Source organism: Podarcis filfolensis, assembly GCF_964270895.1.
Source record: "Podarcis filfolensis genome assembly, chromosome: 15".
Taxonomy (NCBI): Eukaryota; Metazoa; Chordata; class Lepidosauria; order Squamata; family Lacertidae; genus Podarcis; species Podarcis filfolensis.
In genome coordinates this window covers 24553967-24578545 of record NC_139618.1, presented here as the reverse complement: position 1 = coordinate 24578545, position 24579 = coordinate 24553967, and the positions used below count along the sequence as shown (strand labels likewise).

The window sequence follows — 24579 nt, the reverse complement described above, 5'->3', positions numbered from 1 at the left end:
ATGAAGGGGGGGGGGAATGAAACGATGCTTGTATGCTGCCGCTGCAAAGCATGTCTAATGCTATGGTGCCATGGGGGAGGGTCACCTTTTCAAAGACCCCAGAAGGAACTTGTCCACAACCTGCCCCAGTTTGTACAGTTGCTGCATGTTAAAGACATACTGTACTGAATTGCATCCGAAACAGTGCTGGCCAGAAAGAGGGCATGGGGAGCCCAATGCCAACAGGGTTAGATTTGTAAAAATGCATCTACGGGCTCCTGCAGGCGACCTATTTCTGGAACATGCATCCTGATTTGTTTGCAGGTGCACCTTAAAGGTAAAGGTAAAGGGACCCCTGACCATTAGGTCCAGTCGTGACCGACTCTGGGGTTGTGGCGCTCATCTCGCTTTATTGGCCGAGGGAGCCGGCGTACAGCTTCCGGGTCATGTGGCCAGCATACTAAGCTGCTTCTGGCAAACCAGAGCAACGCACGGAAACACTGTTTACCTTCTCGCCAGAGTGGTACCTATTTATCTACTTGCACTTTGATGTGCTTTCGAACTGCTACATTGGCAGGAGCAGGGAACGAGTAACAGGAGCTCACCCCGTCACGGGGATTGGAACCGCCGACCTTCTGATCAGCAAGTCCTAGGCTCTGTGGTTTAACCCACAGCGCCACCCACGTCCCACCAGGTGCACCTTAGGTGGAGGTTAGATGATGCCCATCATTATCTCACATTCAGCCTGTATTCATCCTGATTTGTTTGCAGGAAGGTTCTACGTTTTCCAGTAAATAAATGGTTTATCTCACACTTTTGAACTGCAAAAAAAGTCTGGTTCTTTTTTTTAAAGTGACTTTGTTGCACCGGGGCGACAGAGTGCTTTCAATCCGTTTGTACTGCACAAACCTTACAGTTCTGTTATGTGACTGAATCTGGAGACAGCTGCTGTGAGTTCCAGATTGCCAGTACCTGTAGCTTGTCAAATCTTTGCTCTTGCCACAAGAGGGCGCATTCAAGCTAAGATGGAAATTGCCTTGTGGCAGAGAACGGGGCTAAGAGTGTTTCGAAAATGGGCAAGTTTTCTAGATTCAAGGTGTTGGTGCTGACCTTTAAAGCCCTAGACGGCCTCGGTCCAGTATACCTGAAGGAGCGTCTCCACCTCCATCGTTCTGCCTGGACACTGAGATCCAGCGCCGAGGGCCTTCTGGCGGTTCCCTCGCTGCGAGAAGCCAAGTTACAGGGAACCAGGCAGAGGCCTTCTCAGTAGTGGCACCCACCCTGTGGAACACCCTCCCACCATATGTCAAAGAGAACAACAACTACCAGACTTTTAGAAGACATCTGAAGGCAGCCCTGATTAGGGAAGCTTCTAATGTTTGATGCATTACTGTATTTAAATATTTTGTTGGAAGCCACCCAGAGTGGCTGGGGAAGCCCAGCCACATGGGCAGGGTATAAATAATACATTATTATTATTATTATTATTATTATTATTATTATTATTATTATTATTATTAATGTCCCTTGTCAAGCACCATTCTAGGGCTGGCTTTCCTTTCCCTGCTGCTCAGAAAGCTTCACAGGCAGGAAGTTGCAATCCCTGGCAATTCCTGCCAGAACAGTGGCAATAGGAAATCTACGGCCCTCCAGATACTGTTGGACCACGACTCCCATCAGTCCTGATTGCTGGCTTGGGCTGGTCTGAGCAACATCTCATATCTGGAGGGTCAAAAGTTTCCCACCCGTAAAGTAGAAAAATCAGCCCATGGGGTGTGGCAAAGACCCTTCTCTCTCTGAGGCCAGTGGTGGCTGGTGTTCATTGGGATTATTGGGGTGGAAGGCAGGAAACTGACAGTAGGTGGAGCCAAAGTTCGGAGGTGGTTTTAAGGTAGCGCAATGGGTGCAATCACACTGGGTGCCGCTCCGCAGAATGCTGTAGAATGGAGCACAAGAGGTGGGGTGGGGAGGGGTGCAAAAACAATTTGAGAGCCCAAAGTCTGCCACTGCAGAGTTAATGACAGACAAGAGACAGCGAATGACAAGCAGAGCCAACTCATTCTAGGCCACATAAAGCACTATGATGGCCGATTAGCTCAGTTGGTTAGAGCATGGTGCCGATAACACAAAAGCCACAGATTTGATCCCCGTATGGGTGCATATTTCTCAAGGACTGGGAAGAGGAGGAATGGTGGAGATCGCCTCCCCATCCTGACCCTTCCAGGGAGAAGAAAGAGGAAGACAGTATAGATTTACAACAGGGGTTTGAGAGAAGTCACAGCTCAGAGGCAGATGAGGGGGGAAGTTGGGAAATCATGGCAGAGCTAGAACAACACCTGGCTGATACGTTGTCGTTAGAAAGCATTCCAGACCCTCCATCTCCCAGAACCCGGCGAGCCTTAAAAGTAGGAGAGTGAAGAGCTCAAAGACAGAGGGCACGTAGCAGCACCGGTAGAAGTGACGAATGAGGAGGTGAGAGAGACGGGAGGTGGAGATTAACTTGGGACAGCACCATTATCCAAGAAGCTGGGTTCTATAGCCTCTCTCTGTAAAGTCTGAAATAAAAAAGGACTGTAAGAAACTTTCCCTTGTCTTTATACTGTCCTGGACAACCAGCCAGGAGCTTCTGACAGCATCCTGACAATATTCCTGCACTGCAGGGGGTTGAACGAGAAGAGATGATCCATGGGATCCATTCCAACTCTATGCTGCTGCTTTAAATAGGCATGGCTTCCCCAAAGCATTCTGGGAACTGCAGTTCAGGGTGCTGGTAGAATGCCCCCTATTCCCACACAGAACTATCATTCCCAGAGTACCCTTTGATTGGTTGTTAAACCGTTCTGAGAACGGTAGCTCTGTGAGAGGAATAGGGGGCCTATTTACAACTCTAAGTGCCCTTAACAAACTACAGCTCCTGGGAATCTTTGGGGGTAGCCATGGCTGATGATGTCAGTCAGGGATGACGTCAGTCAGAGGAGCCAATCCTGAACCTGAGGGACTGGAGGTCTGACTCAGTGTGAGATCTTTGCTTCTCTTTATGTGTTTCCAAGTTTGCTCACCAATCTCTACGCTCACGTCACTCAGTTTCCTCCCAACCTCCCCCCACCTGTTTTTTGTTTTTTTTCATGGCACAGGGAAAGATTGGCAGCAGATGGTGATAAATTAATGCCACTCGTTTTTCCATATGCCTTTTGTCTTCCAGGCAAGGTGGTGATGTTGGGTGAAGCAGATGACTCACAAGGGGATGGCAGCGTTCTGCCCATGGAGGAAAACCAGACCTCAGATTCTCCTCCTCAGGTAACGTCGTTAACATATAGAGTTAGACCACATTTGCACCATACATACCACTTTAAACAGTCATAGCTTTCCCCTAAGACTCCTGGGGCTTGTAGTTTGTTAAGGGTACAGAGAGTTGTGAGAAAGTCCCTATACCCCTCACAGAGCTACGGTTCCCAGAGTTCCCTGGAAAGAGGGATCTGTTGTTAAACCGCTCTGAGAATTGTAGCTCATGGGGTGGATCTACACACAGGGGAAAACCCCCGCTATAAATAAGTCAGAAATTAAAACGTTAAAACGAAAGGGGGGGAAAGCGCTAAGGGAAATCACAAAGAAATTTTCTTTGCTCTCCAGCGCCATCTGGTGTTGCATGTTTAGAATACATTCAAAGTGCTGGGGTTTTTTTTTCTAACGTAGCTGAGTCCCGTGAGAGCTGCCTTTGGGGAAGGAGTTCCAGACCAGGGACAGGTGCAGAAAATGGAGAATCCCTTCAGTGTTAAAAAGAAGAAGGCATAAAAGCAAAATAAAACGAAGGTGTTGATTAGAAAGACTGAGGTGGCAGTCATTTTTTTTATCTGCTCTAAAATTATATTTGCTTCCTTAAGTAAGTCATAGACTGTTCCATATTCCAAAGAAAACCTCTAAGCGGTTCACAGCATCTTAAAAATACCACAAATAAATGCCAAATACAAAGAACGTGGGGGGAGGGGAATCCACATTTTAGTGCAGTGCAGATAACACTTAAATAAGATTTCCTCCTAAACATAAATAGAAGCTGGAACAACTAACATATGGGGACCCATAATAACTACTAGCAGATCCAAAATACAGCAATGCAACAGAAAATAGACACGCATGTGGAACTCTCACTTCTGCTTCCGTCTCCCCATCTTAAGCTTACACCAAAAGATGGAACAAAATGACACACTCCCCACAGCTCAGTTGGTTAGAGCGTGGTGCTGATGACACCAAGGTTGCAGGTTCGATCCTCGTATGGCACAGGTGCACATTCCTGCCTTGCATTGCAGGGGGTTGGACTAGATGATCCTCAGGGTCCCTTCCAACTCTACAATTCCAGGATTCCTGGAGCTCCCTCTGCTATCATCAGGGAGCACCAATAATAATAATAATAATAATAATAATAATAATAATAATAATTTATTTATATCCCACCCTCCCCAGCCGAAGCCGGGCTCAGAGTGGCTAACAACAGTAAAAGTAACACAGCATTCTAAAATCAATTCATTCTAAAATCAATGCAGAATCAAATTAATGGCAACCATTGGGCTACCCACAGAAATAACAAAATACAACAATAGCAGGAGGCACCCCAAAGGGATTCTCTCCCCCCACCTCCCGCCGCTGCCCTTTGATGTCACCCCTTCAGGGATGCCCTGTTAAAGACTATTGCAAAAGTATCACACGAGAAAGTGAAAATTAAAAGAAGAGCAAACATGCAGTGGAAATGGCTGTGACCAGCATGGTAATATAGTCCTGAAGGTGTTGTGGTGGATTAACATTCATAATATGTCACTGCATACATTCAAAGCCATTCCTCTTCAGAAAGGTGGGAAAGTTGCACTAAGGCAAACTTCACCTGCACAGGTAGCACTCCTGATTCTCCCCCAAAGTCAAATCGTCTGCAGCCTGAGAAAACAGGAGGACAACAATTTGATGATGACGTCATGCAGATGTTCTGTAAAACGGGAGTAAGGGAAACATGACTATTTGGGAGTAAACACTAAGGTTGCTTTCAAGCGACCTGTTTGTTGAGCAAGTCTGCAAAGGGGGTTAGGCGACCGCCAGCTAATTATTGAGCATTCATCCTGATTTCAGAGGTGGATTTAGGGGGCGCGGAGCAGTGGTGCTGCAGGAGGACATCTCAGCTGTGATGTAGACTGGAAGGCGAGGGGCAGGGGGGTGGTGAACTTTGGTGTCACACAGGGCCCCGCCAAAATCTGAGGCCCCAAAGTCCACCACCACTGATTTGTTTTTGAGAAAGTTAGATGATGTTGCATCAAGTACAGTGGTACCTCAGGTTACATACGCTTCAGGTTACATACGCTTCAAGTTACAGACTCCGCTAACCCAGAAATAGTACCTCGAGTTAAGAACTTTGCTTCAGGATGAGAACAGAAATTGTGCTCTGGCGGCGCAGTGGCAGCAGGAGGCCCCATTAGCTAAAGTGGTGCTTCAGGTTAAGAACAGTTTCAGGTTAAATACAGACCTCCGGAACGAATTAAGTACTTAACCTGAGATACCACTGTAACTGTATCCCATGTTTCCCAGGGCATTTTCCTGTCATCTTCCTTCTTGCAAAAAGTCGAATTTGGGGTGCGAGGTGCGAGTGGATTTGTTAAGCAGGAACACCAAACCAGCTTTAACTGTGCAGCTTAAATTTGCCACCCCATTAAAAATAAAACTTACGGGGGAAATTGTAAGCACTAGATATTCTGCAAAGCGCAGTTACAGTTAGACCTCCAAAATGCATTGTCTTAATTTGCTTAGTTACTATGTAAATTAGCAAGTGGAAATGTGATGCAAATTTGTGCATTGGGTCTTTTATGTTCCTAGCATAATGGCCCTGTGTGGAAATACTCCATTAAGATGAGAAACTCATAGAGCTGCAGGTGGAGTCAGGAAATGACAGGTGGCCCAGCCACCTGCCCATAGGAACAAACTTAAGGGAAGGGCCATAGGTCAGTGGGGGAGCATCTGCATTGCATGCAGAAGGCCGCAGGTTCAATTCTTAGCATCGCCAGGTAGGGCTTTGAAGAGGCTCCTGACTGAAACCCTGGAGAGATGCTGTCAGTCCCATGAGAAGCGTGTGTTTGAGAGAAGTCGCAACTGTTCACTTGAAGCTAAAAAAACAATGTGAAGTGACGCCTCAGTTTAAGGCTGGTTTAGGAAGACTTGCGGGATGCGGGTGGTGCTGTGGGTTAACCACAGAGCCTAGGACTTGCCGATCAGAAAGTTGGCGGTTCGATTCCCCACGACAGGGTGAGCTCCCGTTGCTCGGTCCCTGCTCCTGCCAACCTAGCAGTTCGAAAGCACATCAAAAGTGCAAGTAAATTAATAGGTACCGCTCTGGCGGGAAGGTAAACGGCGTTTCCGTGCACTGCTCTGGTTCACCAGAAGTGGCTTAGTCATGCTGACCACATGACCCGGAAGCTGTACGCCGGCTCCTTCAGCCAATAAAGCGAGATGAGCGCTGCAACCCCAGAGTCAGCCACGACTGGACCTAATGGTCAGGGGTCCCTTTACCTTTACCTTAGAAATGCTTGGTTTGAAGAAGGGGGAAGTCCTGATAACGTGTTAGCTAGGGCTTCTTTCCCCACCCACCACCCACCCCTAGGAAGAGGCAGAAATCCAGTGGAGACATTTCTCCCACCCTTATGATGGAATTGTATTAATGATCAAGTCTGCAGACTAGTAGAAGGAAATGGCCACTCTTCTATGAATGCCCAGAAGCCCCTTCTAATTCAAAATGTGTGGTTGCTTGGCAAACTCTGTGCATGCTCTGATGCACTTCCTCCTGTTTCAGTGGTTTTGTGGTGTTCCCTATGGTTCAGGGATGTTGGCGTCCAGTTCTCATCATCTCTAAGCACTGGCCATGCTGACTGCAAAGGCTGATGGGAACTGTAGTCCAGCAACATCTGGAGGGTTCCTTATTCCTGCCTTATTGGATCTGACTGAAGGCCCATATAGTTCAGCCTTCCTCCAGAACGCTGGTGTCCAAACTTTTTTCAAAGAGGGCCAGATTTGATGAAGTGAACATGCGTGAGGGCCGGCAAAGCTTTTTTTAGGATTGAAGTTGTTGAGCCTTTTTTAGGATTTTGCCCCAAAGTTGTTGAGCTTTTTATAATGCTGGGCAGGCCAGGTCTTCCTGTTATATACCTGCTAGGATTGGCAGGGCATCTGACCCTCACCTGAATCTCATAGCTCTCCTAACGAGAGTCTGCCCACCAGATACCAGGCACGCTACTATTCAAATTAGACCCCAGTGTTTTTGTTACAATCCCCTTCTCAATTAAGTAATAAATTTTAATCTAGAATTTAAATTCTCAAAACTTTCTTATTTGTTGATTCGAGCAAGTAAACTACTGCTCTCACTTCATTACAAACAGTATTTCCACCTGCAACACACGTGAGCAAACCTGCTCCTCTTCCTTTCACAGATATTTTGTTGCCATTTGCAACTGTAGCTGCCTCTGATTAGTTATCATTTAACTCTTGGGGGAAATAATTAGCATCACACATCATATGCATGGAAGTTGCCGAACCAATTAACCAGCAAGAAGGATTACTGTTAATGGCACCAGTTTTCCTATAACTTGATATTCCTGGACAGTTTTGATGAACTGCAAAAGCATTTTTGGTTTGCCTTCTGTTGCCACCCTGGAACTTTTCTTTATTAGTGCCACTTTGTTTTGTATGATTCCTTGCAAATGAAGGAAAACAACTTTTTTGCTTGTATATGTTGATAATATAATTTTGGTTACTGAGGACAAACAAGATCGTACAAAAACAAGATTGGGTGCAGGCCTGGCCAGGACATAGGCAACCTGACTGTGACAAATATGACCTGTGTGTGTGTGTGTGTGTGTGTGTGTGTGTGTGTGTGCATGCTTGCTTGCTTGATTAACAGCTCTTGGGAACTTCCATGTCAAGAAGGAGGGCAAGTGGGCACCCTATCAAATGACAGGGCAGGAGCTACATGGAGCAGGGCCTTTTCACTGGTGGTGCCCATTGTATGCCTCGCTCTTTCCAGACCTGCTCTCTTTTGGCCTGTATTTTGGAGCTTTATAATCTAGGAAGGAAGACTTTGGAAGAACTGGTTGACAAGTCTTATCAGTTGCTGACATATGAGCGGATTTTATTTGCAGCTATTCTGGGCTTCTGGTGCACCAGGGTTTAATAGAGTTGGAATAGGGACGCGGGTGGCGCTGTGGGTTAAACCACAGAGCCTAGGACTTGCCGATCAGAAGGTCGGCGGTTCGAATCCCCACCACGGGGTGAGCTCCCGTTGCTCGGTCCCTGCTTCTGCCAATCTAGCATATCAAAGTGCAAGTAGGTAAATAGGTACCGCTCTGGCGGGAAGCTAAACGGCGTTTCCGTGCACTGCTCTGGTTCGCCAGAAGTGGCTTAGTCATGCTGGCCACATGACCCGGAAGCTGTATGCCGGCTCCCTCGGCCAATAAAGCGAGATGAGCGCCACAACCCCAGATTCGGTCATGACTGGACCTAATGGTCAAGGGTCCCTTTACCTTTACCTTTAATAGAGTTGGCCAGGATGCCAGAAGGGATACAATTTATGAGATTTCTCCATTATCTGCACAGCAGGGGGTGTTCAGTCAACAGTGCAAAGGCTGAGCTGAAGCATTCCCTGCTGGTTACCTGCTTTCAGCAATAGGGGCCGCACTTTGGACATGCCTGCTCTAGAATGTTGTGGGACTACAACTCCCAGCATCCCCTTGGCCATGCTAGCTGCAAGGGCTGCTGGGATTCCAACCACATTCTCCCTATCACTGCAGCCAACTGGAGAGTTTTTTCTTGCTTTTAGGGCCGACTGCTGTTTTTAATATTGTATTTTATTTTATTTTTAAATGGTTCTAATCCACACTGGCACCTCATGGTGAAGGGAGGGTAAGAAATAATATAACATTTATTTCATTTAATTTCACAAAATGTATATACTGAGTCTTGAAAAAGAAAAAAAGACCCAAATCTCAAAGCAGTTTACAAAAAGAATGGGCATCCTCCTCTCTCTTTCTTAAGACAATGAAGTCAAACTTTTGGAGAATCACAGCGGCTGCTGTGGCTGCAGAGACTGGTAACTCGCTCCTGCATTGTTTTTGCAGCATTAGCAGCATCAAAGTTGACCTTTCCGGGGCAAGCCTGGGCAGTGTGTATGACCAAGATGATAAGACGATAAGACGGATGTGGTCCAAAGGAAAGGAAAGCAATACACTTGATATCAGCTTGGCTGCAGGAGTTGCCGGAGGAGAAACACAAGACGCCATCCAACAATATAATCACCAGTATAACAATATAACCATCAGTAAGAATAATAATAACAACAATATTAATTTTATTATTTATACCACCCATCTGGCTGGGTTTCCCCAACCACCTGTGAAAAACATTCAGAAAATAATTTAAATCAATGACAAGCTAAAAAAAAAAGCTGTTATCTTATTTTAAAAGTGGAGGCCAGGGGGAACGTTCTAGCCCTCTCTGCAGAGGACTAGGAGCTTGCTGGGGTTTTTGTGGGGGGGGGGGCAGGAGCGCCCCCTCGAGGAGGAAGCGTGTCCCGGGGGCCTGCCGGGCTGCAGTTCTTGGCATGAGGCTTTTTTCCTTTCTCCTCCTCCTCTTCCTCCACCAGCCCTCCACTTTTAAGAGCACAGCCGGCTGGTCCCTTTAAGGGAAGCTGTTATGCTGGCTGGGAAAGCAGAAACCTGCCTGGAAAGCCCGGCCCAGCAATCCCTCCCTCTCCCCCCCCCCCACCTCCGGCCCGCCCTGCTAGCTGGTGCTTGTGACATTCAGCAAGGAGGGGATGAACCTGGAGAGACGGAGGAGCCGCGGCGTCGGGCTGATGGAGCAGAGAGGAGCTTTCCCCACCACCAGCCAGGGCAGGGGGGCTGCTAAGGGGCTGCTGCTTGGCTGAGGAGAAGTGGGGAGCAGGGGGGGCTGGCTGGCTTGCTGGCGTCTCCCCCCCCAAGCCCAAGCCCCACCACCACCTTCCTCTGAGAGGATGGAGAAGGACGGCTGCAGGAGCTGAGAGCTGCCCTCTCTCGGTCTGCTCTGCAGTCACTTCTTGGCAGCCGGGCTGGTCCTTGCCCTGCCCAGCCCATCGCAGCAGAGCATCCTTTGGGAAGAGAGCGAGAGAGGAGAGCCCAGGACCTCCGTCCATCCCTCAGCATCCTTTCCTTTTTGTCTACAAAAGGAGGGGGGGAAACCGCTGCTGCTGCAAAGAGAAGAGGGAGGGGGGAAGAGAGAAGAAGAAGAAGAAGACGCCAGCACCCACCCACCCACCCCACATGTCTGCAGCTTGGGGGGTGGCGGCAGGCAGGACCCAAAAGCCCCGAGCACCGCAGCAGAAAAGGGGAGCCTGCTGTCCATCACATCCAGACGCGAGGGAGCTGAGCCAGCAATAAAAAGGAAGAGAAGAGAGCGAGGTGAGTCTGAACTAAGGTATTGGGGGGGGGGATGAAGTAGGCAGCATCTTTTGACACCCTCCCCTCCCTCTTCCCTGCTGAAAATCGAGCCCTTTTATTATTGGGGGTGTCCGTCCCCCCCATGCATTGCTTGAACTGAGGCTGATGTTGGTGTGGCACTGAGATCAGTGGTTCATGAGAAGCCCTCCCCCTCACTTATAGGGGGGGTGTGGGGCAAGGAAGAAGGGTGTTTTAGGGGGGGAGATTAATAATAATAATAAATTTTGAAATCAAGGTGAAATCGAGGACCAGCCTGCCTGTCCTTCCTGGATAGTGCAGGTGGAGAGACTGCTCCTCCCCCCCCCCCGCCACTGCCCCCCCTATCTCTAGTGCAGCAAACTTTTTGGCATTCCTATTAGAAGGTCCTTGTGTGTTTGATGTGGGGGGCGGGGCAGGGGGGGGAGAGAGGATTTATGGTCTGAGTTGGTCTAAGAGTTGCCCTCTCTGCAGGATGCTCTTTTGGGATGCAGCAAATTTGGGGAGGCAGGTGGAGAGAAGAGAATGAGGATGGAATTCTCAGTCCTGGAAAGGGAATTCATTCTGGTAGCATCATGAAAGACTGAGATGAGCTTCAGGGCTGGGAGTGTGTTTTAATTTGCCAGAATTTCTTTCTCTCTCTCTCTCTCTCTAACACACACAAACATCAGCTTCCCATCCTGTAGTTTTGTAAGATTGTGGGGAGGGATGGTGGAAATGTGTGATTATGATGGCTGCATTATGCTGGTATAAAAGGGTTATTATTATTATTAGTATTAGTATTATTATTATTTATTAGCACGTATAAAATATCCCACCCAGACCCAGAAGACAAGCAATTCTGATGCCCTAAAAATGCCTTCAGAACTTCATTTGTTTTGTTTTCAAATAATTGCCTCAACTAGAAGCCATTAAAAAGAAAATTTGACTAGAGGAATGAGGCTTGCAACTCCCAACTATCACTTCATCCAAATGGAGGGGGTATTTCAGAGATTTCAACATTTGGATTATCTAAATATTATTGCTACCGGATCATTTGCATGTTCTTGGAAGTCCCCACTGATCTTGGTGGAACTTGTTTTCCCAGGAAACATGCAAAGAGCCAGGCTTCACTTGTTAAATATCTCAAATGCAGAGGAAAAATTCGGAAGAGGTGTCCAAAATCCACACCTGCCCCTCCTCTAGGGGCACTGTTTTGGGATTCCACAGGGTGGGGAAATTGATGAGTTTTCAGTAAAGAGCAGGCAAGATTTACAGGAAAAGGCCTGTTCTTGAATAGATCCGAGATCAGATTGCAAATAAGCAGTGCATCTTAACACCATTTGCTGGCTTAACCAGAAATAAAAGAAATCCCTGAAACATGATCACATGTGGTTTGAAACGTGTGGGGAGAGAGGGTCTTTAGGAGACCAACCCACACCTCTCACCCCCTTTCAGTGGCATTTCCGCCCTCCTCTAAGGAACATTTAGACTAAGAAAAATGTGTGTTTGTGGTGTGCATGCTTTTGTATTGAGGCCGGGGGTGGGGGCAGATCTTGATTATGTTTTATTTATTTATTGGTGGGGGAGGGAAGGAAAAGGACCCTGGGAGAAATAGACAGCGCCTTGTGGTGCTTCTGATGTCAAGGACAGGTGACAGCCCAGCCCCAAAAACGAGGCTGCTTACTTCTCTGTGCCTCCGTACTGCACAGGAAACTGCAGTGGTCAGAAATGTGGGTTAAAGAATTGCAAGGGAGCAGAGTGGGCTGAGCCCAGAGGGGAGGGGAAGGGGGAAGAGGAGGGTCCCACAGGCATTCTTCTGCCCACCCACGGGTGCACACTTCCCCAGAAACCTGCCCAGCTCTCTGCTTATTATTACCCCGTAGGGTCCGTTTTGAAATCCAAGCTTCCAGAACAGGGAGAGGAGGCCAGTTCTTGTGGCCTGCCTACCTGCAGCCAAGCATTTTTGATGCTTTGCCTTGAGAGCTGATGGTAAGAGCTGACTGTACCACCCTAGCCTGCCTTGCTTGCACACCTTCTCCGCTGCACAGTGCACCCTGTTCCTGCACTACAGCTTCTTCCATTGTGGCACCTTTTCTTTCTTTCTTTGCCCCTGGATTTGAGCGGCCAGCTCTGCGTTCGATTCATAGCAAGGATGGAGCCTGGCTGTTGGCGCAGGCTAGGCTTGATTTTCTGCTGTGGCTGCAATCTATGGGAATTGTTCAACAGTTTCCTTTGAGGCTGGTTTTGCCTCTTCTTTATCTACAAAATCTCTCTCGGGTGCTGGAGGGAACAGGAAGGGTGGTGGGAACGAAGGGTGGGGGGGCTTTTGGTCATACGTTTTGCAGACTCCAGACGCAATTGCACAACAGCCCGGCAATGGAACGATCTTTCAGGCACCTGGGTCCATTCGCACATTCAAATTGCTCTTGTGCGGCTGGGCGTTGACTGGGGCTCCTCCACTCAGTGGTTCTCAGATGCCAACCAACATCAAATCAGTACTTTAATGTGGCAGCACCATTTCTTTGGAACTCCCTGCCGTTTGATATTAGGCAAGTGCCTTTATTCATTGATTTTGACACCTGCTAAAACCCTTTTTGGTTTAGGCAAGCCTACCCAGACATGTAACTTTATTACCTATGTTTGTTTATTTTGTTAATGTCGATTTTAATCTATATATTGATCATTTTATTGTGTTTGCTGCTTTAAAGTCTGTTTTAATGAATATTTTATGCCGTTTTCTGTAAACCACTTATAGATTCCCTGCCCCCCCGCCCCCCGGTTAAGCGGTATATCAGTTTTGAAGAATAAAAAAATAGGTGCACCTTTGTAACACTCCGCTTCTAATACGAATGATCGCTGTGCTCTTCACCTTATGCCAGCCTTATATCTAACAGCTCACTTGGTCACCACAGGCGACCAGAAATTGCATGTAGGTGAACACATGGTATTTCATGCAGGCTGCCAGAGGAAGAATGGACTGCTCCATTACTCTTCCACTTGGGAGAAGCCCACAAGAAGAAGGTTTCCCCGAGCTTTGAATCGCACACTCTCCAAGTGTCCCTATTTTCCAGGGACGTCCCTGATTTAGAAAAGCCATCCCGGTTTCTGATTTGATCCTGGAATGTCCCACTTTCCCTTAGGATGTCCCTCTTTTCACTGGAGAAATGTTAGAGGGTATGGTAGGATGTTCCTATTTTCATTGGATAAATTTTGGAGGGTATGGAGTTATCTGACTGCAGTCCTGTATAGGGAAGTTTTTTTTTTAATGTTTAATGTTTCATTATGTTTTTATATATGTTGGAAGCTGCCCAGAGTAGCTGGCGCAACCCAGTAAGATGTGTGGGGTATAAATATAGTAAAATTATCAGTATGGAATGGGACATCTCTATTTACATCAGAGAAATGTTGGAGGGTATGGAATCACTGGAATATTTTTAATGCCTGCTGTCTAGTTTTTGCCCTGCCTTTTCCCAGTTTGTTATCTGGGTTCTGTGAAGTCAGGCCAGGACGGGTTGTGCCTGGGAAAAGGAAAATACTCCAAGGGCCAGGCAAAAAGGCCTGGATAGCTGCATTTGGGTCTCAGGTTTTCCACCCTGATTTAGGAGAAGCCCTGCCTCTGTGTCGTGGGCAAGATGTTTTCAAAGCAATAAGGGGGGAGCTATGGACTTCCTTGGGACCTTTGGTGGGTCACAGCATACCCTCTTGGTTATTTCTCTACAAAAAAAAATGGCCAACGCTCCTCTCTTGTTCTTTTCCCTAGTTGGCAGAGAGGAGATTATGATACCTGGAGGCGGGGTCAGGGGGGGAATTGGGGACACAATGGGAAGCAGGAGACCATTTCTGTTCTGCTGCCTCAGCCTAGGAGCTGGGCCCAGGAGGCAGTAGAAAGAATAATAATAGGAGGCCTATGCATTATTGAAACACGAAGTAAGTGACTGCTGGCTTTCAGACCTCTGGTGCTCCAAGGGATGGGGGGGGCGGGGGAGGCCATAGGAGCAAGCAGGTGTCTCTGTGCAGGGAGGAAAGATGGCCCATAGCTCAGGGGTGCAAGGCAATCAGTCTTCGCCATCTCTGGTCACAAAGATATCGGGAACATCCAGCGAAGCTGAACGCTGGACTGACAGGAGGAAGCCTTTGTCCACGCTTAAACTATGGAAGTCGCTTCCACAAGGGGCAGCGATGGTCACTAACTTGGCCAACTTTGAAGAAAAAATCAGAATCTCCGTTCTTGCAACTTGAATCCATTAGTTTGGGTCCTACCCTCCCGAGCAGGAGAAAACAAGCTCACTCCCTCTTCCATGTGAGATATTGGAAGGTGGCTATCGTGTCTCCTCTCAGTTTCCTCTTTTCTACATTCTTCTTACGTAGATGTAGAATCCAGGGATGAAGAGCTGTCAAGAGTTAGGTCCTCTATCGAAGAACAGGAGGTGGGAACAAGAATTAACCAACATAGCATGGAAGTACCCAACCCAAGAGACTTATTCATTACCTTGCTGTTGCTGTGAAATATTTATAGCTGGCGAGGGGAGAGCGCTGTTGCACTCAGGGCCTTCTTGTGGGCTTCCCATGGGCATCTGAGTGGCCACTGTGAGAACAGGATGCTGGACTAGATGGGCCATTGGCCTGATCCAGCAGCCAGGCCCCTCTTATGGGCTCATGTTCTGGATTTCGTAAGAGAGTGAGTAAGTGAGACACTTCTAGCCCAACAGCTTCCTGATGCCTCCATCCCTTTTTCTGCAGTTCAGTGGCGATGGCCGAGAAGAGCCTTGACCCCGCATGCGTCTCCATCGCCCTGGAGGACACGGTGTGCAATTCCGGCTCGCAAGATGCTCCCCTCCTGACCACCCACCTGAAGAAGGTGGAGAACCACATCACGGAAGCCCAGCGGTTCTCCCACTTGCCCAAGCGCTCGGCTGTGGACATTGAGTTTGTCGACCTGTCGTATTCCGTCCGGGAGGGCTCCTGGTGGCGGAAGAGAGGTAGGATGCTCTCCTGGCTTTTGTGCACACGTGTGAATTGGGGCCCACTGCTTTTCCTCTAAGTCTTTCCTTCCATGGCCCCTCGTGGCTCTGTGTGTGCAAACATCTATGCACACGCATGCACACGTGTGCATGTGTGTGCATAGATGTGATGTGCTGGCGTCCCTCTTAAGCAGGAATATAATGGGAAGAAGCGTGTGGAGAATTGTGACTAATGTACCAAACTAAGCTACATCTGCCTCTGAGTCACAGGAACAGCCTGGCCTGCTTACTGGCTAGTTAGGACATATTTCTTGTCTTCTCTTTCTTCCTGAATGCGAACTGGGAGGCGTCAGTGTTTGCTTAAGTGATATAGGAAAGAAGACCTGCAACAAAATGTTGCAGCATGGAGTGTTCCCATTAGTTGGGACACTCCCTTCCACCACCCCCCGCCCCATAAGTCAGCCACCATTGCATGCCCACCAAGCATGCTAAGTCCTCATTAGACTGCTGTTTTGGGGTTCCCGCCTTGAAGTTTTCTCCCTGTCCAAACTTTTTTCAAAGAGGGCCAGATTTGATGAAGTGAAGGGCTGTGGGGGCCGACCAAAGTTGTTGACCTTTTTGAGGTTGTTTGGGGATTTTTTAGGATTTTACCCCAGGGAATAAACTGCCACAGGGGCCAGATTAAACTGATTGGTGGGCCAGATTTGGACATGCCTGCCCTATAGTTTTATTGCGGGTTTGTTTGCTTTTTTTCAAATCTTGGTTTTTCTTTAAACCAGTTGAGCATGGGTGGCGCCATTTTTGGCTACATAAGCATCAGCACTTTCACCTGAACTTCTGAAATCGAGGGATGGTTCCTTATGTGCAATGGAAAGAGAAGGGACTAGAAATTGAGGGTGGTGAAGGGGGGGGGGAATTGGCAAAAGCACAGCAGCTCACTTTTGGAACCCTCCAAGAAAGAAGATCTTTGTGAAGGTTCAACAGCAATTAGAGGCATTATGCTCCCTTGTAAAACCCGCTCGTCTCTTGCCCAGCTTTCTGGGAAAGGAGACAGCAACCTAGGTGATGAGAGAATTTAGACACTTTGATGGATTTGCTTGATAGCTTGAATCTAAGGTCTTGCAAGCAAGCCTTACAAGACCTTAGCTATCACCTACCTGCCAACGCCAGTGGATATATTAGCTTTTGTAAACAAGGTTGTTGGCAACTAAAGCTGCCATCTTGTGCACATTTAACTTGGGAATAAATCCCACTGAACTCAGGGAGACTTACTATTAAGTAAATCAAATCATAGGGTTGGACTGTAACCTAACCAGTAGCTGAAATGGCTGGTTCAGTGCATAGCACTTTTCATCTTGTAACCTACCCCGGGACCTCAGGGTGAAGGGTGAGATGATGATGATGATGATGATGATGATGATGATGATGATGATAAAATCCAGTGGGATCCATCCAATGAAACTGAAGGATGGGAGACTCAGGACAGACTAAAGGAAGGCCTTCTTCTCTCAGCGCATAGGGAAGCTGTAGAATTTGCTACCCCAAGATGTAGCAATGGCTATCAATGTGGGATAGCTTTTAAGGGGGATTAGATCATTTTAAAGGGGAATTAGACAAATTCATGGAGAGTAAGGCTATCAGTAATGACCAACGGCAGCTGCATCACCTCTAGTATTAAAAGCACCATGCCATCCTGTGGCACAATGGCTCACAATATCTGGCTGTCAGCTGGAAGGTTGGTGGTTCGAGCCCAGCCAGGGATGGCTGTGGACCGGTTTCCTGCCTTGCAGGGGTTGGATTAGATGATCCTTGGGGTCCCTTCTAACGCTACAATTCTATGATCAGCAACTGTTGGAGAGGGCAGTTAAGCTCATATTCTGCTTATGGGCTTGCCACAATGGTTGGCCATTGGGGTGGGGAGGATGCTCTATGAGGAACATAGGACACTGCCTATCAGACCATTGATCCATCTACCTCAGTGTTGCCTGCACTGACTGGCAGCAGCTCTCCAGGCATTCAGACAAGGGTCTTTCCCATACATGCCTGGAGATGCAAAGGATTGAACCTGGCACCTTCTGTGCACAAGGCAGGTGGTCTACCACTGAGCCATCCCCCTTCTCCTAAATGGCCCCTTTGGTTTGATCCTGCTACAGGTCTCTTCTAATGTTCTCATGTGTATTGTTTTTAACACTTGATTGGAAGCCGCCCAGAGTGGCTTGGGGAAACTCAGCCAGATGGGCGGGGTATAAATAAATATATTATTATTATTATTATTATTATTATTATTATTATTATTATGTGTCCAAGTCCAAAACTGTCAGTTTGTTCCTCCTTTGCCATTTAGCCAACCGTTTGGGGAGCAGAGACCCTTGTTTTGCATGCAGGTGGTCTCCGAATTCAATCCTTAGTGTGCCTTGTTAAAAGAAGCTACACTCCATGTACATTACATATTTAAAGAACCGTGATCCCACTTTCAAAGCTATGGCTTTTGCCCAAAGGATCCTGGGAGCTGTAGTCTGTTAAGGGTGCTGAGAATCCCATTGACTGGTATTCAGAAGCATTTCTGCCAGTGGCCATGGAGGCAGAGTATCGCCATCCTGGCTAGCAACCACCGATAGCCTTCTCCTGCATGAACAGAGATGGAGCGCTACAGGTCCCCAGCCCTTGATCCACCTGAGCTGTGTTCCCACACAGGGCTCTGGCATTTTTGCACAACCCACAATGGTGAGAGAGGTCCCACACCCCACGAAGCTCCAGAGTCAGGAATTCTGCCTCTGGGATGGGGACTCCCCACCTGAAGGCATGCCTTGTTCTGCTCCGTCTCCCCGAAGATCGGAGGCCTTGATGCCAGGCAAGAACACGTGATGATAAGGAGATAAATTTAGCATCTGTTTCCTGCCCCAGCCACGGGCATCTTTCCCTCTCTTTCTCTGAGCTCTCTGGGGAGCCTGCTCCTGCGTAGGCGGCACCGTTGCTCCGCGCATATAAATCAGTGCTGCAGAAAGCCGGGGGAGGGTTATGGCAGGTGGGAGGTGGTGGCCTGCCTTAATTAGCTCCTCTGCATGGAATGCCAATCACCAGGTCCCCCCCCCCATAGCAAAGCCCCCAAAAGAAGGCATTTTCTTTGGAAAGCATAAGGTTAAGAGCACGCCAGCATGGGGCAGCGCCAAAGGGTGCTGAGCTCAAGGAAGGGAGCATTGAGAGCATAGGAAGCTGACTTATACGGAGGTCACATCCACACTGTACATTAAAAGCGCATGATTTCTCCCAAAGAATCCTGGGAACTGTAGTTTGCCAGGGGGTGGGAATCAAAGCTCCACAGGGCAAACTGTAGTTCCCATGATTCTTTTTTGTGTGGAGTGAAGCCTTGTGCTTTGAATGTATGAGGCAAATGCAACCAGAGTCAGACCATTGTTTCATATAGCTCGGTATTGTCTACGCAGACCAGACAGCGACTTTCCAGGGTTTCAGCCATGCTGGCATCTTCTGAATGCCAAGCAGATGGTCTGTCACTGAGGAGTCATCAACACCTCTGCTTGTCCCATGCTTAAAAAGCACAGGTCCAAGTGATTTTGTCTTTTCCCCACTGTCCCTCTCCCCGAAAGCCTGCTCTATAGCGCTTAATCGGAGCACACAGCAATCCATGGAAAACCTGATCGCCGTTTACTCCAATTCAATGCTGGGTAGCACCACCAGGGAAGTGCCCAAAGTGTGCATGTGCACGCACACTCTGTTCAGAAGCATGTCGTTCTGGAGAACCACCTGTTAATCCTTATCTACTAGTGCAACTTGCATAGGCGACCCTGTCAAATGCGCTTGCTAGCCACGCACAGTACCCCAACCAGGGCTTGGATGGCCCTCCTGGCTTGGCCACTCATCCAGGACTGCAGACAATAGAGCAGTAAGGAAGTTGCCCCAGTGGCTGACAGTGACAGGCTGCCTTTGGCTTGGCAGGTCACAGCTTGCGCAATCCTGCACTCAGCGGTTCCCCCCTCCCTGTCCCCGAATGTTTATCCCATTGCTTCAGCTTTAGGGAAGAGGGAAGGGATGGCTTGAGAGACAGCGGCCAGTTCTCTATCTGCTGAGCCCAAAGGAGTTTGGCTCTGCCTTAAGCCAGTAAGATCCAGGTTAATCCTACTTGGGATTGACTTTGTGGAGCCCTTGAAGAAGCAGCTTCCTCCACTGCCCCTGATAAATGCTGAGCGTCAGCTGGATCCCTTCTCTCCACCTAGCCCGGGTCAAGTTATATGGGAGAGATTTGACCCCTTGCTGCATGCCATCCCTAAGGCGAGAAGGCTGGTGGGAATAATTTGCGTTTTGCGTAAAAAGCTTGCCTGTGCTTGCCTTGACGGTTGTATGACCCCCTCTGTCCATGCTGTGCTGTGTTGCTTTTTAGGGCAAAGGCCATAGCTCAGCGGTAGAGCATCTGGTTTGCAAGGAGAAGGTTGCAGGTTCAATCCCTGGCAACTCCAGGTTAGGGCTGGGAGAGACTCCCTAGTCTGAAACCCTGGAGAGGTGCTGCCGGTTAGTGCAGGCAGTATTGAACTTGGTGGGCCAATGGATTCGAATCGGGACAAGTTCCTGCGTTCCTGGAAGAAGTCCACTGACTGCACCCTGGCAGCTCAGTCAGTAGAGCAGAAGACTCTCAATCTCAGGGAATGGATTTGATATCCCGCTTTATCACTATCCGAAGGAGTCTCAAAGCGGCTAACATTCTCCTTTCCCTTTCTTCCCCACAACAAACACTCTGTGAGGTGAGTGGGGCTGAGAGACTTCAGAGAAGTGTGACTAGCCCAAGGTCACCCAGCAGCTGCATGTGGAGGAGCAGAGATGCGAACCCGGTTCCCCAGATTACGAGTCCACCACTCTTAACCACTGGGTTCGAGCCCCATGTTGGGCAAAGGATTCCTGCATTGCAGGGGGTTGGACTAGATGACCCTTGTGGTCCTTTCCAACTCTACAATTCTATGATTCAAGCCAGGGGTAGGCAACCGAAGGCCCAAGGCGGGATGCGGCCCAATCGCCTTCTAAATCTGGCCAGCAGACGGTTCGGGAATCAGCGTGTTTTTACATGAGTAGAATGTGTTCTTTTATTTAAAATGCATTACTGGGTTATTTGTGGGGCCTGCATGGTGTTTTTACATGAGTAGAATGTGTGCTTTTATTTAAAATGCATCTCTGGGTTATTTGTGGGGCATAGGAATTTGGTTTTTTTCCCCTTTTTTTCCTTCAAAATATAGTCCAGCCCCTCACAAGGTCTGAGGGACAGTGGACCGGCCCATGGTTGAGGGGGGAGGAGAATGAATTCCTATGCCCCACAAATAGCCCAGAGATGCATTTTAAATAAAAGGACACATTCTACTCATGTAAAAACACGCTGATTCCTGGACTGTCTGTGGGCTAGATTTAGAAGGCGATTGGGCCGGATCCGGCCCCTGGGCCTTAGTTTGCCTACCCATGTTCTCAGACAGGGAGAATTCTCTCTGGAGATGCTGAGGACTGGACCTGGAATTTTTTGCATGCAAAACCGCTGAGCTTCAACCCTTGACCCGAGATTGCGATTCCTGCACACTGCAGTATGCGTGCAGAAGGTCTGAGTTGCACTGATGGCAGACTTCCCCAGCTGCAAGCAAAGACCCTTGTCTGGATTAGTGCAGAGCCCCCTGGGGAAGGAGCGGGTGGAGGAAAGCCATCCCTACTGTTCTGTGAAAGGTTTGGGGGAGGTGCTCTTTCTTTCTGGGGGATCAGGCCCCATCAACCAGACCCTGGTCTTGGCTGAAAGGAAGACGAAGAGGAAGCAAACCTTGCCGAGAAGAATGCCCTCCCTGGCATTGCCTGAGCTGAGTTAGATTTGCAGCAGCTGAGCTCAAGGCAGGCGGAGGTTACTGGCAGTCAATGAACTCGAGTAACCACACTGCTCTGCGCCGCAATCGTGTCTGAGTGGCAGGCCAGCGGCATCTCTCTCATGCTGCGGGGGGAGAGAGTCCTTCCTATTTTTTCCCTGGGTTTTCTTGCAATCGCTCGCAGATTAAAATCTACTGGTTTGTTGTTTTCCCTTCCCCCCCAGTCCACCTCTCTCCCCCTTCCCCCTCTTCAAACCAAAAAGAGCCATTGCCTGCATGAGTGTAGCTCAGTGGTTCTGTGTCTAAGCTCTGGGGCTTAGTCTGAAGTATAGGGGTTTGCCCCAGAACCTGTTTTCAGTGTCGGGGCTCAGCTTTGCCGAGGGATGGGGGCTGGGAGGGAGGAAGAGCTTTCTTTGAGGATGTGCAGAGCGGTTTTCCTTATGGCACTGCATAGCGACAGACATCTGGGGGGTTGTCAGAAAAGAGGATTTGGGGCAGGCTTTTGCCCAGGTGACAAATCTGTTTAGGAGGTTCATGGCTGCAATATATGCAGCAAGCGGTTATACACAGAGGGGGGGGGGGAGAAAGAAAGAAAGAAAGAAAGAAAGAAAGAAAGAAAGAAAGAAAGAAAGAAAGAAAGAATTTTTTATTGTATTGTGGAGTTACCGTGAAATGAAGTGATAATGAAGTGAATTTCTTACCTCCCCTTGAAGTGCCTTGATTCAGAATGGAAATAAATACGGATTCAGATTTCTAGTCACACACACACACACACACACACACACACTTCAAATCCAATTTCACTGCTTTTTATTATTATTATTATCTGTTTTTCACCTCTACGTTCTCAGCATATGAGAATGGCTTGGATGGAAATTTCCCCAGCTTGTTTTCACAGGGTTACTGTGCCAGGATCCCTTCAGAAGTCAAGATTAGCGAGGCAGAGAAAGAGGTTTTAGAATTCAGGGGATGGGATCTGCAAAAGAGAGATCAGATTAGGTGGATTATAAATCTGCCATCCTCCTAACCTACTGGACTTCCCTAGCAAAATGCTGGCAGGGATATTTGTGCTCAAATGCCCCTTCCTTCCTGTTACGTGGCATGACTTCTCACTGAGTACAGTTTCTTGCGCAGAGGTGCCCAACCCACCACTGATACAGTTTGTCATTGAAAGGCATTCATGTTCAGCTGTTAAAATTCCAGATACCATTTCAAACATGGAACAGGCTCTGGCAAGGAAAGCTTTCCTAGGCAAACTCCTAGAATAGTAATAGATCCCTTTCCAGCCTGGTCCCATGCAATAAGCTTTACTCGCCCCAGGTGACCAGTTGGGTGACTGTTAATAAACCTGATATAACAATTATTGTGAAAACATGAAAATATTTGGGATTGTGTCTTTGATAATGTTTCCCTCCAGTCCTGGGTTTCAGCATTCCATACCCTTTAAATGCCTCAGGTGGGGGTTAAGGGTCTCTCTTTATAGCATTTTGGTTGGATGGGTGGAAACCCTAAATTTCATGTTATTTTTTAATTCAGCCCTCCCGTAGGGAGCATCATCTTTTCAAAATAGGTCAAAGGCAGGAAAACCATGCTTCGTATTTGCTGGAATTGGCAAACTTATTCTTTATTCCCAGTGATGCTTGTGGTTTGGGGTTCGTTTTGCAAGACAAGAAAAGCGCTGGGGCAAATATTTCCAAATGTCAGGGCCGGCCTCAGCCACCAGAACAACCTGGATGGAGTCTGAGTTTGCCGTATCTTCATTCACCTGCCTTGCAGCTGTGTACCTCATCCTGCAATTGTGCTCTTACTCCCTCACCCCTTATACTCGGGCCCCTCTGCCTGTATCATCCTCTTTCCTCCCCACATGTCTTCCCCTTGTGCTGTTTCCCTGGGCAGCCATTTTGCCACTTGCAAGGGGTTGTGGGAAAGCACATCCCAGTTGCTAGGCAACCGTAGGGCCGCATAACTCAGCCTGGTCCACAGCACGCCACCGAGAGTTGGCGCACTGCAGAAAGTTGCTTCCCTAGGAAATAACTTGAGCTAACTCACGGCAGTGAGCCAAGTCACATAAAGGGAGGAAAAGGCACAAATTTCCTTCTTGTCCCCTAGCGCAGTTAGTTGGTGGCTTCCACGTTACATACTTTGGTGCTGCTGATGAACTGCATTTCCACCATCGACTGGAAGTGGAATTAAATGGCTGGTTTTGCAAGGCACTTAATATAGCGCTATTTTCTACAGCAGTGCTTCTGCCAAAGCCCATCTCTAATGTTTGCTCAGAAATAAGTTGCGTTCAGCAAAGTCTCCAAAGAACTTAATTAGAAGCTTCCTCTTTTCAGCTTCTGTTACTTTTATCAGCTTCCCTTCCATGCAGGGATGGGATAAATGATTGATTGCATCTTAATGCTCCTTAATTGCCACATAATTAGTCAGTTTCTGTTCACCATTCGGGGGAGCGTTAATATCTGATTTCCTCTCTTTTTTCATTCCTCCCCCTTTGATTGTAAAATCCTGCTATTTCATTTGTCAACTTTGCCATTGAAAGAGGGTGGGGAGGGGAGGATGACATCAGTAATTAAAGTTTCCTCCCCACAGGGAACAAGAACTGATTAATTAAGGGGCAATTGATTAATCCCCAGCCACCCTGAAAGGAAGCAATCAACAGGGCAGAAGGGGCAATCAGGACATTACTACACTAGGACCTTTGAAACCTCAGTAGAGTTTTCTCTACTGAGACAGGCTGATGCTGCAGTTGTGCTTTATTGTGAATTAATTGCCACTAATCAAGTCGTGGGGTTTTGGAGAAGGGAGCCACACAAGAAGAACCTGAAATACAACAGACTGGCAACAACTGAGGGCCTCTATTATGGGATGGTTGCTCCTCAGATGTGCATTTATTTATTTTTTGCGTCATCCTTATGGCATATTCCCTTCTAATCCAGATTTACCCTTTCCTGGTGAAATCTGACAAATAAATAAATTGTTGCAAATGGCCTGTTTGCAAGTTAAGTCTTTAAGCCCTCTGGTTGTTAATAAAAAGTCAGTAAGTTCAGGATGGCAATTCCAGACAAAATGCCAAGTGTGGAAGGAAATGTTGTTTGATCAATGAAGGCAATATTCGTTGAGAATGGACACAGTTGCTACCTTCTTGCCCCACAGAGAGTTAGGTCATAACCTTTGACTAATCCATCTGGAGTTGAGAAAGGAGAAGACGAAAGCTTTGGAATCCAACAGAATTCTTTGTCAGGCAGGAACATGGTAGGCCTGCTGAGTAGCCTAATTTGTGTAGCTTCCACGCCCTTCGCACTGGCAAAATGTTGGCCCAGCAGAGTAAGACACCTGCTTAGC

At 47.9% G+C, this 24579-nt stretch overlaps 1 protein-coding gene across 2 annotated transcripts in view; it reads left to right on the top strand.

The window, feature by feature from the left end:
- The first annotated feature begins 9631 nt into the window (after positions 1 to 9631).
- Positions 9632 to 24579, top strand: part of ABCG4 (ATP binding cassette subfamily G member 4) — a 40859-nt gene continuing 25911 nt past the window's right edge. Inside the window, exons 1-2 of one of the 2 annotated variants that reach the window (XM_083588626.1) lie at positions 9632 to 10433; positions 15171 to 15409. In XM_083588626.1, coding sequence (XP_083444752.1) covers positions 15181 to 15409 — 229 coding nt within the window. In that variant the 5' untranslated portion in view covers positions 9632 to 10433; positions 15171 to 15180. The remainder of the gene's footprint in view (positions 10434 to 15170; positions 15410 to 24579) is intronic. The other variant, XM_083588625.1, reaches the window with a different exon arrangement.